The following is a 14503-nucleotide window of genomic DNA, read 5'->3' on the forward strand; positions in this document are numbered from 1 at the left end:
CCTCCGTAGCCATCACTGCCCTCACGGGGCCCGTAGCCACCACAGCTGCCGCCTCCTCCATAGCCTCCGCCATCACGGCGAGGGACACAGAAACCGCCTCCGCCACCGTTGTTCGAGAAGTGCATGGAACAAATTCCGTTTGCTCAGGCGTCGTCGTGGAGGATGATTTGCTCCGGTCGAGGGTAGAGTGTTGACAATTAAGGATAATAGCTTGTGGTACAATGAGGGGAAATTGAAGCACGTGCCGCGGTGGCTGCCTGCGGAGAGAGGTGGAGGAGAAGAGGCGAGGGGAAGTGAAGTTGGAGGAGAGTTTGGAAATGGAAGAGGCGGCGAATTTAGGGAGCAGTAAGATGAAGAAGTTGAAAAGGGAATGCTATGATGAAGATGTGGAACAAGTGTTGGTGAATATAGGGATATTCATATTCAAAATTGGAAATGTTAGAAAATTTAAGTGTAACAGTGACGTCCAACGGCGGAGGAAGGAAGAAACCCAGAACTAGTTTACTGAATTGGGCATTTTAGAGTTAATTCAACACTTTTTCCTCTCTTATCTGTGAATGGCTAGGAATTGGTCGACCGTAGCATCATCACCTTCATCGAGGCTCAATCTCGCGGCAGCTGTGGCGGTTTCTATGGCCCTCGTCGTGATGGCAGAGGCTATTGAGGTGGCGGTAGTGGCAGTGGTGGCTACGTAGGTGGTGTGGTGGTGGTTATGGAGGAGATAAAAGAAGAAGATAAAGTGTGAGGTTCAGCTGGAATTTTTTTTTTCAAAATGTTAAATATATTAATACTAATCTAGTCAAATGCAATCTAATAATGCAATCTAATTAGCGTTTGATTGTTAAAAATAAATAGTTCCGTCATAAAATGGACCAAATTTGATCCGTTTTTATTGGTTCGGCACTCAATAATTCAAAAGACAATGTTTTGAACCAAAATCGTAAAATCATCATATGTTTAGGACCACTTTTGGCCCTTACTCTTCTCCAAATTAAAATTTGACAAACATACTATCAATGATTTAATTTCTTGATTTCTTCTAGAATTGCTAGCGTGAGATATAAAAGAACTACAACAAATTTATTATTTCCACTTTCTTATTTCTCTTAAATTTTTAGAATTTTAAAAATTTCACGAGATGTTAAACCCAAACAAATTTTTATTCCCACTCTTGCTTTTTTTTAAAAAAAGAAAAAAATAATAATAAATTTCTATATAAAGGAGAAAATTACAAATGATGTCAAGAGGGCTCGAATTCCACTCTTGCCTACTACCATTATGCTTGCTGCAGTGAAAGAATTAGTACTATATCATATATTAACTTTTTTGTTTTCTAAGATTTAATCGAGAACCTTGATACCAATGATTTTTTTTTATCAAGCAAAAACTAAAAGATGTGAATTCTCTTACTTTCCACCAACTTGTTTTTCAATTTTCCTTGAACCACCGCCAACACTAAAAATCAATCTAGACAACTTGATGCAAAAGATATCAAATCTGCAAGGGCAAAGTTTGGGTAGAAGTTTTTAGAGTATTTGGAGAATAATCAAGAGCAATGCATGGATAATTCCTCAAGAAAGTGTCAAAAGAACGGCGAAGATAATAGAGATTTAAATTTGAAACACGAATTGCAGACTGAAAATTAAAATGAAAAGTAGGAATTGATAAGGGGAATAATCGCTCAATAAACCCAAATAAATATATGTATATATATATATTGGGGTGTTTTGGTTTAAAACACAACATAAATCTCAGCCCTTAGATTGGATGATGGTGATAATAATAATTGAACTACATTATTAGACTAAAAATAAACATTATTCGCCGAACTAAAATGGTACATTATTATCCGAACTACATTATTAGGCTAAAAATCACACTATTAGATGACACGTGACATCAATCTAACCATTAGATCACAAGATCCAATGGATTGCAAGTGTTTTGAGTTTTACTTATATTTAGCGTTTGGATATGAATATAGCCCTATATTTATTTATCCATTTATCTGTGGCGGGTGTGAGAATTTGAAGTATATCTCAACAAATGGACAAACTGAATGACAATAGGGATTAGGAAGTGTTTCTACATACTGCTTTAATATATTTTGTGGTCTTACCATGATCATTTTCATACACAAGATATCTTATTCATGGAAACATCGTCCGACTTTGAAGAAATTGTGAAGGTAGTTCACCACAACACCTTCCGCTTGGACCGTTGCCGGAATTGCTTTCTAGTCATGCACCAAGATGTGTTAAATGTGCTCAACTGTATCCAAGAGAAAATGATTAAACCCCGCATCTAAGGCATGAGTAACAACGAATTGTTTAAGTGATTTTTAGGAGAACAAGGAACAGCATACCACTTCCTTTAGTAATCATGCAATTTAAGTACAAAAGGAGAGGTGGTCAATAACAATTACTACAGCCTATGCTAATACATCAAACATGGTTCAAGCAGTGGAAAAGAGTAGCAGAGTTGGTCCATACAGATATTACTTACATTGCTGACGAGCTGCGCTCCAAACCACGCAGAATCCCCGCCATTAGGGGGAGGTAAAACCCGAACTCCATTGGACAAGGAAGTTGGCAGAAGTCCGCACAGTTCTTTCTCTAGTCTTGCTGGAAAAGAAACAACAAAAAGATCAAACTTCCAGCACCCATCATCAAACCAGTGACTGTTTGGGACTTCCAACTGCAACTTCATTTACCAAGTTCTCAGTTTCATGTTAATTTTTTTACTCTCAAGAATTCCCAAAGAAACCCACTACCCAAACACTGAACTTCTCTTCGGGGTATTACCAAAAAACCAAAACTATATCATCAAATCATTTTTCCAAGAAACCAATGATCGGATTCTGATACATCTAATTATTTCCTGTTCCAAAACTAAAACATGTGCAGTTTATCTATCTAAACTACAAACTTCGGTCCTTTTACATTAAGAAACTGAGTTGATGCAGAAGGATATAAACCTGCTAATCCTGGCATACATGCACTGCCACCGGCCAAGACAACAGTTCTATACCAATTATCATCCGCAGTTAATTCAGCATCATGGCAGTGATCCATGCAAAGCGCCACCGCCTGATGCAGACCCATTGCCTGCCTGTAAAGATATAATAATATAGTATTACTATATCAACAGCAGCAGACAGATGCCAAACATTGATAATGGGAGAACAAGCTATTACGTTTTTTCCTAGTAAATTCCATCTAATTATATTTTAAGCCTTCAGGTACATCAAAATGAGCATCGGAGATTGTTCCTAAACCTGAGATGACCTTTATAAAAAACTGAGTTAATCACATACATAGATGCTAGAAAAAGAAAACTCCAAGAGTTGGTTTCATCTAATACTACAACCAGTCATTGTTAAGACAAGTGTACATACATTCCTGCCATGCGAGGCTGAAACAGTATTTCTCCTGTCTGAAAGCGCTCATTTGAAAGCGTAAACGAACTGGAAGGTGAAATATCAAACGATGCTCGAGTGTCTTTGGATAGTTCATCTTCATAGTCAAGGGCAACATAACACAAGTTCTGCAAGTCCAAATACACAAGAAAGGCAGTGAAATGAAATTAACTGCCTCAGAAAACCTCAAACAATAAAAAGATGACTGTTGTCATATGTATGAATCACAACAAGTTAACAATGCCAAGTTTATCTCTTTTTTGTATTTTAACCCAAGAAAAAAAAAGTACAGGAAGGTTTACTCCAATAAGAATCAATCTCATAAATGATATGGGAAAAATATTAGTAAGGGAGAGAAATGTCACAATAGTTATGAGATCAAATCCAAGAAGACAAGACCAGATACAAGAGATAACACTTCCACGGGTGAGGTTAAAAGTTAGTAATGATAACAAGTTAGGGGTGCAAAGAGAGGTAACTTTAAGTGTATATGATCCCAAGGATGATCGAATAACTTTCTAGACTTCTCGTTAGTCCCATCCATCATTGATATGTACAAGTTGCAGTAGAAAAGTAGGTATAGGAGTATTAGGGCATATTTATCCTCAGATGGATGTGGAATAAGTTGTTTTTGGCAGCTGTTGCAGACTAGGGAACTTTCCTCTGATGGATTCAGTCCAGTTATGTTCATTTCCTTGAATTCCATAGTTGTGTGGATGTAAAATTTGAGAGGTTAATAACACATAAGAGAGACTAGTACCTCTTTCAATGTGCGGACAGTATACAGAGAGTCAAATTGTATGTTATTCTGTTGCATCCGATCTCGGAGGTATCCTGTAAGTTTCAAAGCTCCCATCCCAACAACTTCCACCCCAACCTTATACATCACCTTGCCATGTAAAACTGTCAACACAAAAATGCATATGTATGTAGTCCCACCTCAACAAATATCAACTTCCACAAGTTCACAATTGACATTGACAAATGAAGGTGTCTTAGGCAGCATTTTGATTTGTGCACTTGGTGATGAATTTGAAATGACATTAAGTTAATTCTTATAAGATGGTTTTCAAACATCAAAATCAGTCTAAAATAAATGAGCATGGTAGATTTGGAATCTATTACGCAATGATTTAAACACCTATAAATGGATTCACAATTTTGCATTTCAAATCGATCTTCAGATCATTCAAACTTTACAGCCTTAGATACAATGGCCAAAGAAATTGCTGCTCGACTGGACATCAAATACTTTTCAAACACTACAATGAACAAAGTCAATTAACATACTTGGAACAACAGATGTTTGATGGAAACCAACATTCACAAGAATTCCTGATGTTCTTCGTGCTGCAAACAAAGCCAGAGTCGCCTGCATGTTGAGGATGAGAAGAAGTTACAGCTTGATACTAAACTTGATGATAACTGGTCAAAGATGAAACAGAACTCTTTACATTGAAATTTTTGCCTTCATGAAAATTTTCAATGTTGCAACACGTATTTAGGAAAAAATGGATAACTAGTGTCTTGCAAAAAACAAGAACAAGGTGTTGGACTGAACTTTTGTCTGAACAGCCAGAGCCAAAAAAGAAGAAAAAGAAGAATGTAATCTCCTATAGAGTCTCCCATACCCACATAGAAATATTCAGGAACGACTGTTGCTTGGATAAAGAGAAAGTATTCCATAACATGATGAACAATTGCAATGATATCTATTGTGCAGTTGGAAGCCTTTAGTCATGAATTTATAACTTCATTATTTTTCAGTTCCCTTTTTGTCATTTTTTACTTGTTGAGTGATGCAGGGTGGGGGCGGGGGCTATGCATTATGCAGCCTATCTTTTTTACCTAGTCAACTTCAGAAGCTTAAGCCCATCAACAGCATGACTAACTACAAACTTCAGATGCAACAAGCCACAATTCCGAAGATAGTGTGTGTGCATTAAAAACTTAACCGCACATGTGTTTGTTCATGGATATGCACAAATTACCCCTGATAAGTGTGTTTCCATCAAGGAGCACGCTGATTGGTGGTCAAAAGATACCTGAGGGGAATTTTACTTCCATGATGTGCTTAAACTCAGTTAGAGGCTAACAAAAATCACACACAACTACAAATTCCACCACATTTACATGAAGATGTGAACCATCATTATTGAATATCTATGTTAAGAGGTTTTCCATAACATGTAGTCATGGCATATAGTAATAGATCAAGAAAGACAGTATCCAAGAAAAATCCCCATTGGAGGACCTATTAAAGAAATACCTGGTTGATGGCACATACAGCAGGAACATTCATATCAAACAGTGTCGAGTAAATGGCATCCTTGAGATGTCTTCTAGAACCTTTTGCAGACTCGGTATCTGATTGTTAAGGAAAAATATTACAACGAAATGAAGAATGCCTGACCAACCAAAGCAGAAAGACTATAGAAGAAAGGAGAGACAAACATAAGAACTCCAACATAGATACTCAATAATGAAATCAAACAGCATGCAAGTTCTTTTTAAGTTGTACACCTTTCTTTAAGGTGTAGAGTGATCCGACATGAACATGATTTGAAAAGTAAAAGTAGATGAGATAGATATTAAAAACGTTTTCAGCACACGGGAATGGGATGGAGCGTAATACCATCATAAGCAATTTTTTAATAAGTCAAAAGGGTAAACCTGAGAACAAAATCTAATAATAAAAGTAAAAAAGGTTAATACGCGCGTATTATGAATCTAACCATCACAATGGCAAAGGGGTATTGATACAACAATTGGTTGTGTTGATGTTTTCACCTGCATCCTGTATGTCATAAACTATAGTTAACAGGACGGAAAAATATACAATAACCTACATCCTGTTTGCAAATATAAAATGAGTAGAAAAACCTGTTGCAAATTGTTGAAAAAAAATGTCGAAGTCTAGAAGGCATTGGAGACTCAATATTTCCAAATTCCTACAAAATTAGCAAGATTTGAGAGGGCAGTGAAGGTGGAAGCAGGCATGTATTCCCAAGGACACGAATCTTACTAAAAAAGTTGCTGATCGCCCCGATGGAGAAGCATACTTGCTCCATCCATATTTACAATAACCTGAACCCCCTATATCAATAAATTATGCATAAATATAAGGGAATGTTTTCATAATTATAGTAGTATGAGTAAATGAGGAGTGAAAAAAACGCATTCGAGTGAGAGAATACACAAAGGTACCATCAATTATAAGAGCTCCAGGGACCTGAACGCGCTGAGCATAAATATGCATAAATGATAGGTCATGCATCTGAGCAGGAAACACTCTGCAAATCAAGAAAACTAGTTTGATAGGTTCAATTTGAAGTTCCTATTGAAAGAGGATAGTAAGATTCTTACTGCAGAGGATAGCCCGATCGCAGGTGAGTCTCCGCGAAGAAAACAGAGTCCCAAGGATCGGGCTGATGCTGCAGGAAATAAATCCACAAGCGATTATCCGACACAAGAAATTTCCAGGAATTGCAGACTGCACTCAACCGCGCAGACTCCTTGGGCCCCAGAATTTTGAGAATTTGCATGAAGATGTCGATTGGAATCCGGTCGAAGTCGCCGGTGGATGACGACTGCATATACATAAGCTGGTCGTAGTCTGAAGCCGAATTGGGGCTGGATTTGGAGGCGGATCGGTGGGCCATGGATTCCCAAACCTTGCGAATGAGAGCGCTCATGGCTGCGGCATGGATTGGGGGTTCAATAATTCAATTTTATCACAATTCTTGATTTTTGATTTCTGGTCAGCTGAGCTTTCTCGAATGAAAGCGACTGGGTTAGAGCACACGTGTCAGCCTTTGACTTCTGCACGTGTATTGATCAAAGGCTGTTTATTTGTTTCGGGATTATACCCCCTTCGTCCATGGAAAGTTGAGAAATTTTGTCATTTCGGTTCGTCCACAAAAAATATACTCCCTCCGTCCCAAGATAAGTGACTTGTATTCCTTTTTGGGGTGTCCCACTATAAGTGACCTATTTCCATTTTTAGCAAAAAGTCATCTCTCTTACTTTATTCTCCACCTATTTTATTCTCTCTTCTCTCCTCTACTTTTCTCTCTCTCATACTTTACTCTCTCCATTTTAACTTATTTAAATATCATTCATTAAATCTCGTGCCCAAAAGAAGTAGGTCACTTATCTTGGGATGGAGGGAATACTAAGTTTAAAAAGAAAGGTTTTCAATCAATACTAACCTTACACGTCATTCTAAATGTTGACTCCATAATCCACTAACACTCAATTCACTACATTTTCCCTCCGTCTATCTTACTTTTCCAATCTCTCTTTTACTTTACCAATTACCCCTTCCGTCTGCCATTAAGAGTCTCATTTATGGGCAGCACGTGTTTTAAGAAATGTTAAAAAAAGTGAGTGGAATAAAGTTTGTGGAATAGGGGTCCCACTTGTTTATATTAGTTTTAAATGAAATGTGACTGGAATGAGTTAGTGGAAGATGGGACCCTATTATCATTTATGGTAAAAGTGAATCGGGACTACTATTCGCGGACGGACTAAAATGAAAAAACGGGACTCCTATTCGCAGACAGAGGGAGTATACTTTAAAATCCGTGTCATTCACAATCTTATCTATTTTTCGTGGATATAAGCAGTATTTTTTAAGCAAACCTATTCTTGGCTGAGGATTAGGTTAGGCAAATCCTCAACCCATTCATTGCACGAAATAGATAAGTTTTGCAGGTCTTATTATTACAAAGAGTAAATAAGAGAACTTACCTATAAAAATAAATCCTCTTTCTATTTTATTTGTTACAAACAAATGTCAAATCAAACAACCAGTTTGGCAGCAATGTTGCCCACAAACTCAATTTTAATATTCCCTCCGTCTCAAATTACTTGAGTCGTATTTCTTTTTGAATTATCCCAAATTACTTGAGTCATTTCTCTTTTTGGCTAAAAATAAAACATTTAATCACACCTACTTTATTCTTTCTTTTACTCCCTCTGTCCCCCATTAAGAGTCACACTTTTCCATTTCGATCCGTCCCCAATTAAGAGTCACAATTCATTTTTACCATAAATAGTAAGTAGGTCTCACATTCCACTAACTCAATTCACTCACATTTTATTATAAAACCAATATAAAAAAATAGGTCCCACATTCCACTAACTTTTTCAACCAACTTTTCTTTACATTTCTTAAAACCCGTGCCCGGTCAAAGAGTGACTCCTAATAGGGGACGGAGGGAGTACTTAACTCTCTCTTCTATCTCTTACTTTATTCTCTCATCTACTTTATTTAACTCATTAAACACAACTTTAAATTTTAACTCTCTACTTTCAACCAGTACTTAACTCTCTACTCACTCACATTCTCTCTTACTTAACTCTCTACTTTATTCGAGTTGCACCAGTGCCTTTAAAATCGAGATAGCAGACCCACTATCATAGATTTCTACCCAAGCATCCCTGGCCCCTTTTCGAGCAAGATAGTAATTGTTTGATTCCCCTCTTGAACAATATGTGTGATCTTCACCTGAATTTTGAGAGTTGAACCGCTGCAGGCAGTTACGGATCCATAAATTTTAATATGGGGGTGTGATGAATAATTTAATCAACTTGAAAATATACAATTTAATGGATCATTTTTTGTTGTTATTAATTTTCTAGTGAAGTCATTTAATTGTATATAAAAAAAATAGATTGTTTTTAGTGTTATTACTTGATACTTTTTCATTATTTAAAATGGAAGTTTTTATATACTCTTATAAACTTATGGCGTGTTTGGTTAGTCTGTTAGACTTTCTAAATGGGCCATTTCTCACCCTATCTGATGTTTGGTTCGTCCTTTTCTCCGCGATACAAAAAGGGAAATCCACCGGATCGACAACCGTAGCACCATGGCCGCCAACAATTCCAGAGGAAACGACGGCCGAACCCTCGGTTTCACATACCGAAAGGTCTTAGATTGGAGCCCTCGCTCGCGATCAATCACAAGCAAAAACCGGGCCAAGCACAAGCACGGCGGAACGAGAAGTGGAGAAGATCGGTGAACAGGAGGATGGTGGTGATCTGGCGGAGGGAATGGAATGCACGGTGGTGGATGAACATGGGGAAGAGAAAGTGAATGAGGGGGAAACCCTTGCTTCTGGTGGAAGAGATGAAAGGGAACCCCTTGTTGTAAAAGGTGTAGAGGGGCCCGAGGAGGAAGGGCTGAAGGAAGTTGTGGATCTGGTGGACATACCAGAGGAAGAGGACTCGCCGGTAGATTTGAGGGCATCTAGGCGAAGGACCAGACGGAGCTTGCTGGACGAGGTGGATGACCTCGATCAGCCCATGAGACTGGAATTCCTTGCCCCAGGGGCAGGAGGTGAGCAGGAGGAGGAAGCTCCTGGGTCTGAAGAGGAGGTGGATGAAGCGGAAGAACGTCGCTTGGCCATGGAACGTAAATGCAAGGGAAAGCATGCGGCCGCTCCCCAGCCCAAGAGATCGAAAAGAACTGCCTCCGTCAAGAGCGTTGAGGCGAAGGAGCCAGTCGGTCCTGCCCTGGATAGCGAGTCAGAGTACGAGGAAGAAGAAGAGCAGGAGGAGGAGCTCAACTACGAGCGAACAGAGGTCTGGGTGACCAAAAAGCTGTTAGAGGATATGGGAAAGTTTGATGATCCGAAAATGGCAGCTACTTACAAGGAGCGAGGCGCGATCGGGAAACTGGCCAGGTCTGGGAAACGCTATGACCCGGAGGCACTCAGGGAGATTGGGTCGGAGCAGGAGTTCCTGGCATTCATCGGGGACATAGGATTCGAGTGGCTGCTAAAGCACAACACACATGAGGTGCCAGTTGCCCTAGCCAAGGAATTCTTCTCCACCTTTCGCCTCAAGTCTACAACTGATTTGGACGCTGACTCCATCACCTTCAGGCTGTTCAACCAAGAATATGAGATGAGCATAAGGGAGTGGTCCTTGAGGATGGGTCTGTTCACCCATGCCGAAGACGAGGAGGGCATCTGGAATGAACGAATGGTCGGAGCCCCAAAGCATACCCCTAGATTCAAGCCGCAGGCAGCATGAGAATTCATCACTCATAAGAGGGTGGGGACTTTCAAGACCAGCTATTCCAAGGGCTTCCACATCACCAACCACATCCTTCGATTTGCTCAAGTGTTTATAGGATACAATCTGATGGGCACAGCCAACTCCGCTCTCACCACTGCAGAGCTCTACTTCGCCTGGTGCATGGCCAAGAGAATCAAAGTCCGCCTAGGCTACTGGCTGGCCCAAGCTTGCCACCAGATGACTGTCAACCCCTCCCGACATATGTACACATGCCATCTACTTGGCGCCTACCTTCAACACAACATCATAATGAAGATAGGAAAGGCGGAACCCGACATACTGATGTGCGAGCCCCCAAAGCTGTTCAGCATAGAATAATTCTTCAACAAGGGGCTCTTGTAAATGGATGGCCCGGAGGTGTGTTTCTACGATGTAAGGACGGTGGTGGAGAAGGTGAAGAGGGAGCCGGATGGGACAGAGGCCGTGATGAGTGTAGACTATGAGGAGCTAAGGAAAGACATGGCAGCGGTGCGGGAAGAACTCGGCGGGGTCCGACTGGAGATACAGGCCATAAAGGGGAGCATTGATGTCCTGGCCGAGAGATCATCAGCCCAAAATGATAGAATGGCTGATGCGGTCAGGTTGATGAAGAAAATGGCGGAGTGGCTCGAGGAGAAATTCTCCCAGACCCAGCAAAGATTGCCTCCTGGATTCGGTAGTGCGGCCAGGCAGCCCGGTCAAGGCAACTCATCTCTCCAGCGACCACCGCCCACGTCCAAGTCTGTGGTAGCCATGTCTGCGTCGAAGTCCCTAGCGCCTGTATCAGTGAAGAAGCACATATCAAAGCAACCCGTGATAGAGGAAGAGGAACCGGAGTCACCGGTTAAGAAGAAAGTCAAGACGAACCGCCCCAGTGTACCACCTAGGTCTGGCTCCCGAGGGGGCCAGACCCAGAATTGATACCCCCCAGATGACCAAGTAATTTTACATTTCAGTTTTTATTTTTCAGTTTTCTTTTCTTGTGCATATTTATGTTTGTGTGTCTGTTTTTTTATGCTGAGCATGTTTATAGTTGTTTATGTGTGCAATCTCTCACTTAGCCCCAATTCTTGGTCTAAGTGTGAGAAGTTTTTGTTTGTTTAGTATATTTGTTTTCTGTTTAGTATTTATGTCTTCTACCACTTAGCCCAGTGTCCGGTCTAAGTGTAAGAAGTTTCTTTTGAATGTTTTTATATGTGTTTAAGTTTTCGTGAAATTTGTTTTATTTTCTGTGTGAAGTGAAAATAGGAGGGGGGAGGGACTTAGTACCATCTGTGCTCAGCATGCGTAAGAGTCATTAGGTCTAGGAGTTAGTTTTTTAGGATTTATGTGTTTTAGCATGAGCTGGTGAAGATAATAAGGCAAGATCCCCTTTAGTGAGAGTAATTGAAGAAATCGGTTTGGAAGAAGTAAGAACGATAGAAAATGTCTTAGCTGACCTAGTTGTGAAGCCCCATTATATAAGTGAGTTATAAGCCTGAATATTGTGTGCTAACATGTAAAAAATGGGCTGCCATCTGATGCTTAGGGAGAGAATATAGAAAGGAGGAAATAGTGGAGAAAAGAAAAAATTCTGGAGGTATAAGCTGGACGAAGTCCAGGTAAAGGAGGTATAAGTTGGACGAAGTCGAGGAAAAATAAAAATTAAGGGGAAAAGGAGGTTTAGAAAGGAGAAATTCTCATAACTCAAGGCATCAGTGGTAGGGCAATACTTAAGAGTGATCGATCCTAACATCCCTGGTGAGGAATGGGTGATCAAGTGAATCCAACAATTGGCAAAGCTATAGGTTATCTTGACAAACTGACAGACCGACTAGGTGGACGAAGGGAAGGGGAGTTTTTGGAGAATGTAGACTATCGGATTGACCTTAAGCTTGTGGGGACGGCTGCTTAAAAATTTGAGCTAGTTCATGCATATATGTTTTTTTTTTTTTTTATGTGTTTTCTCTGTGTCTAAGTATAGGAGTCTAAGTGTCTTTAGGGTCGGTCATAAGTAACCATGCATTGAAATTCATCTTAGTTCTTTTTCTTGTCTTTATACTTGAGGACAAGTATGGTTTAAGTGTGGGCAGTATGATAAGACCAATTCCATGCATTGGTTATGGGGTTAAATTCAATGAATTTCTGGGTCTAACATAACTTTTGAGTCAGGTGTGTAGAAGAAATCACCAGATCCAGGAAGGAAGAAAGAAAATCACCTAGTGAAGGAGTTTGGCGAGGAAGTGAGCAGAAAAGAAAAAAAAAGATTGTCAGACGGAGGAGAATGCTAGATGGAGGGCAAAGAAGGGAATTCAAGAAGATTCTAGAAGATCATCTCCACATCTATAAATAAAGAGCACGCAACACACAAAAATCATCACTCTCAATTTTGCTCTTAGCTCACTTTCACACACTTCTACACACACTTTGGGGATATCGGAAATTCATGGGATTGGGGTTCGTTTTTTGAGTTGCTGTTGTGTACCACCGTCTCCACATGAGGCGTAGAAACAATTTACTGCTTTTGTTTTCATTTCTGCTCTGAATTTCCCCGAGTCTTCGCTGTTTGAAGCTCAACGTTTATTTTGTTGCTGAAACCTTGTTGAATTCCGAATCATTTAGCTATGGAAGTTCATATTCTGTTTTCGACTTATATTTGCATTGATTGTTGTTTTACTTTGGATGCTTTTCGCACTTGATTTGTTTTGTTGAAGTTGGATTGTGTCGGAATTGTAGTTGATCGGTTGGATTTGGTTAGATCGGAGTGATCGGAGATGAAATTTGCTATGGTTTGTTGTGGATGGCTTAGATCCGGAGTTGACAAATACGGATTTTGCATGGTATTAAGGACTAGATTTGACTCGTTTTAAATGTCAATCATGAAAATTATGTTCTTAAATTGCATATGTTATACATTTGGTATTTTTAATGTGTTTGTTGATATATGATAGAAAAAGATAGAAAAAAAGGTGCAAAAAGGCCAAGGTGCAGCAGCCTCTGTTCGAGCCCATTCTGCCAGTGATTTTGAAGTCCAATCAGTGCTTAGTTCATACCATTCTCTTTGTCTTTGAAAGAGCTTCGCGTGGATATCTCGCACGTCTCAATCGAAGTTCTGTGGAGAAAGTTATGTCTATTCTACGAACGTTGCGCAGTGCAGTCAAAGCTCACGGGAATTTAGACGGAAATTCACGGAAGAAAAGAAATTATTATATTGTGAAGCCCAATCTCTCCCAATTATTCTAGGGCACGAAAATTATCAAGCTAAACATTTTTCCACCCTATAAATACCTCTTAACTTAATTTATATTCTCCATCTCAGAGCCTCCAATCCTTCTCCCTCTCTACCTTCTTCCATCCCACAATCCACACATATAATCATCCATCTTCCATTGGAGCGGAGCTCTGCAGATCCAGGCAAAAGAAGACTGAAGATTGAAGATTCAACATTGGGTTTTATCGAGAGAAGACTGGAGATTGAAGATTCAACCTTGGGTTTTATCAATTTCTTCCATGTCTCGTACTTTATTTGTAGTTTTTACTTGTCTATGAATAGAACATCTTTTGTGGATTTTTTTGGTGAAGATATTCAATGGATTTTCCTTGTTAGCTCTTGCAGTTATTTGATTTATCCTTGTGCCTTTTATATTCAATTGATTAGCTACCTTTTGAATACATGCTAGAGTTGATTAGAGTACTCGGGAGACGAAATAATTGACTTGGACGAGGGATAATTCACACTTTAATTCAATAGAACTCGAGAGAGTTGAGGTTTCATGTGAGGTAATTGGTCTTGCAACCTTTTTGGAGTTAGGTCTAAGAATTAGAAGGGGACTTCAATTATTACACCTAATCTACGGATTTCTCACCTCGGGAGGGGGTTTAATCTAGTTAAGTGACCGACTTAATAACTCTAGAGACCGTAATTCAAGGAGGTCGATTGTGTTTTGGATCCTAAAATTTTACATCATTAGCCTGCTTTGTATCATATGTTTTTATGTTTCTTGTTATTTGTTTATTTATTTTATGTCTAGTTTATAA

General features: G+C 39.5%; 1 protein-coding gene across 5 annotated transcripts; it reads right to left on the reverse strand.

Moving 5' to 3' along the window:
* Positions 1–2035: 2035 nt before the first annotated feature.
* On the reverse strand, positions 2036–7150 carry LOC125189105 (actin-related protein 8). 5 transcript variants are annotated; one of them, XM_048086307.1, is made up of 13 exons: positions 6785–7150; positions 6626–6711; positions 6444–6514; positions 6302–6369; positions 6154–6215; positions 5688–5785; positions 5410–5463; positions 4709–4790; positions 4179–4321; positions 3398–3546; positions 2978–3111; positions 2506–2624; positions 2036–2271 (listed from the first exon to the last, which is right to left on the reverse strand). In XM_048086307.1, the coding sequence occupies exons 1-13, from the start codon at positions 7111–7113 to the stop codon at positions 2194–2196; spliced, it is 1473 nt and encodes a 490-aa protein (XP_047942264.1). In that variant the 5' UTR covers positions 7114–7150; the 3' UTR covers positions 2036–2193. The 5 variants fall into 5 exon arrangements, 4 of the variants coding, with proteins under 4 accessions (XP_047942264.1, XP_047942265.1, XP_047942266.1 ...); XM_048086308.1 differs by lacking the exon at positions 5410–5463; XM_048086309.1 differs by lacking the exon at positions 2978–3111.
* Between the last annotated feature and the right edge of the window lie 7353 nt (positions 7151–14503).

The sequence above is a fragment of the Salvia hispanica genome, chromosome 5 (genome assembly GCF_023119035.1).
Source record: "Salvia hispanica cultivar TCC Black 2014 chromosome 5, UniMelb_Shisp_WGS_1.0, whole genome shotgun sequence".
NCBI lineage: Eukaryota > Viridiplantae > Streptophyta > Magnoliopsida > Lamiales > Lamiaceae > Salvia > Salvia hispanica.

What these genes read in the sequence shown, in the direction of transcription:
- LOC125189105 (XM_048086307.1), bottom strand. Translation starts at nt 7,113, where the DNA reads ATGAGCGCTCTCATTCGCAAGGTTTGGGAATCCATGGCCCACCGATCC. An exon ending in TGGAAACACACTTATCAGGG is followed by an intron (nt 4,791 to 5,409) that starts GTAATTTGTGCA and finishes CTCAACATGCAG; the next exon opens with GCGACTCTGGCTTTGTTTGC. An exon ending in GAGCGCAGCTCGTCAGCAAT is followed by an intron (nt 2,272 to 2,505) that starts GTAAGTAATATC and finishes TCTTGGATACAG; the next exon opens with TTGAGCACATTTAACACATC.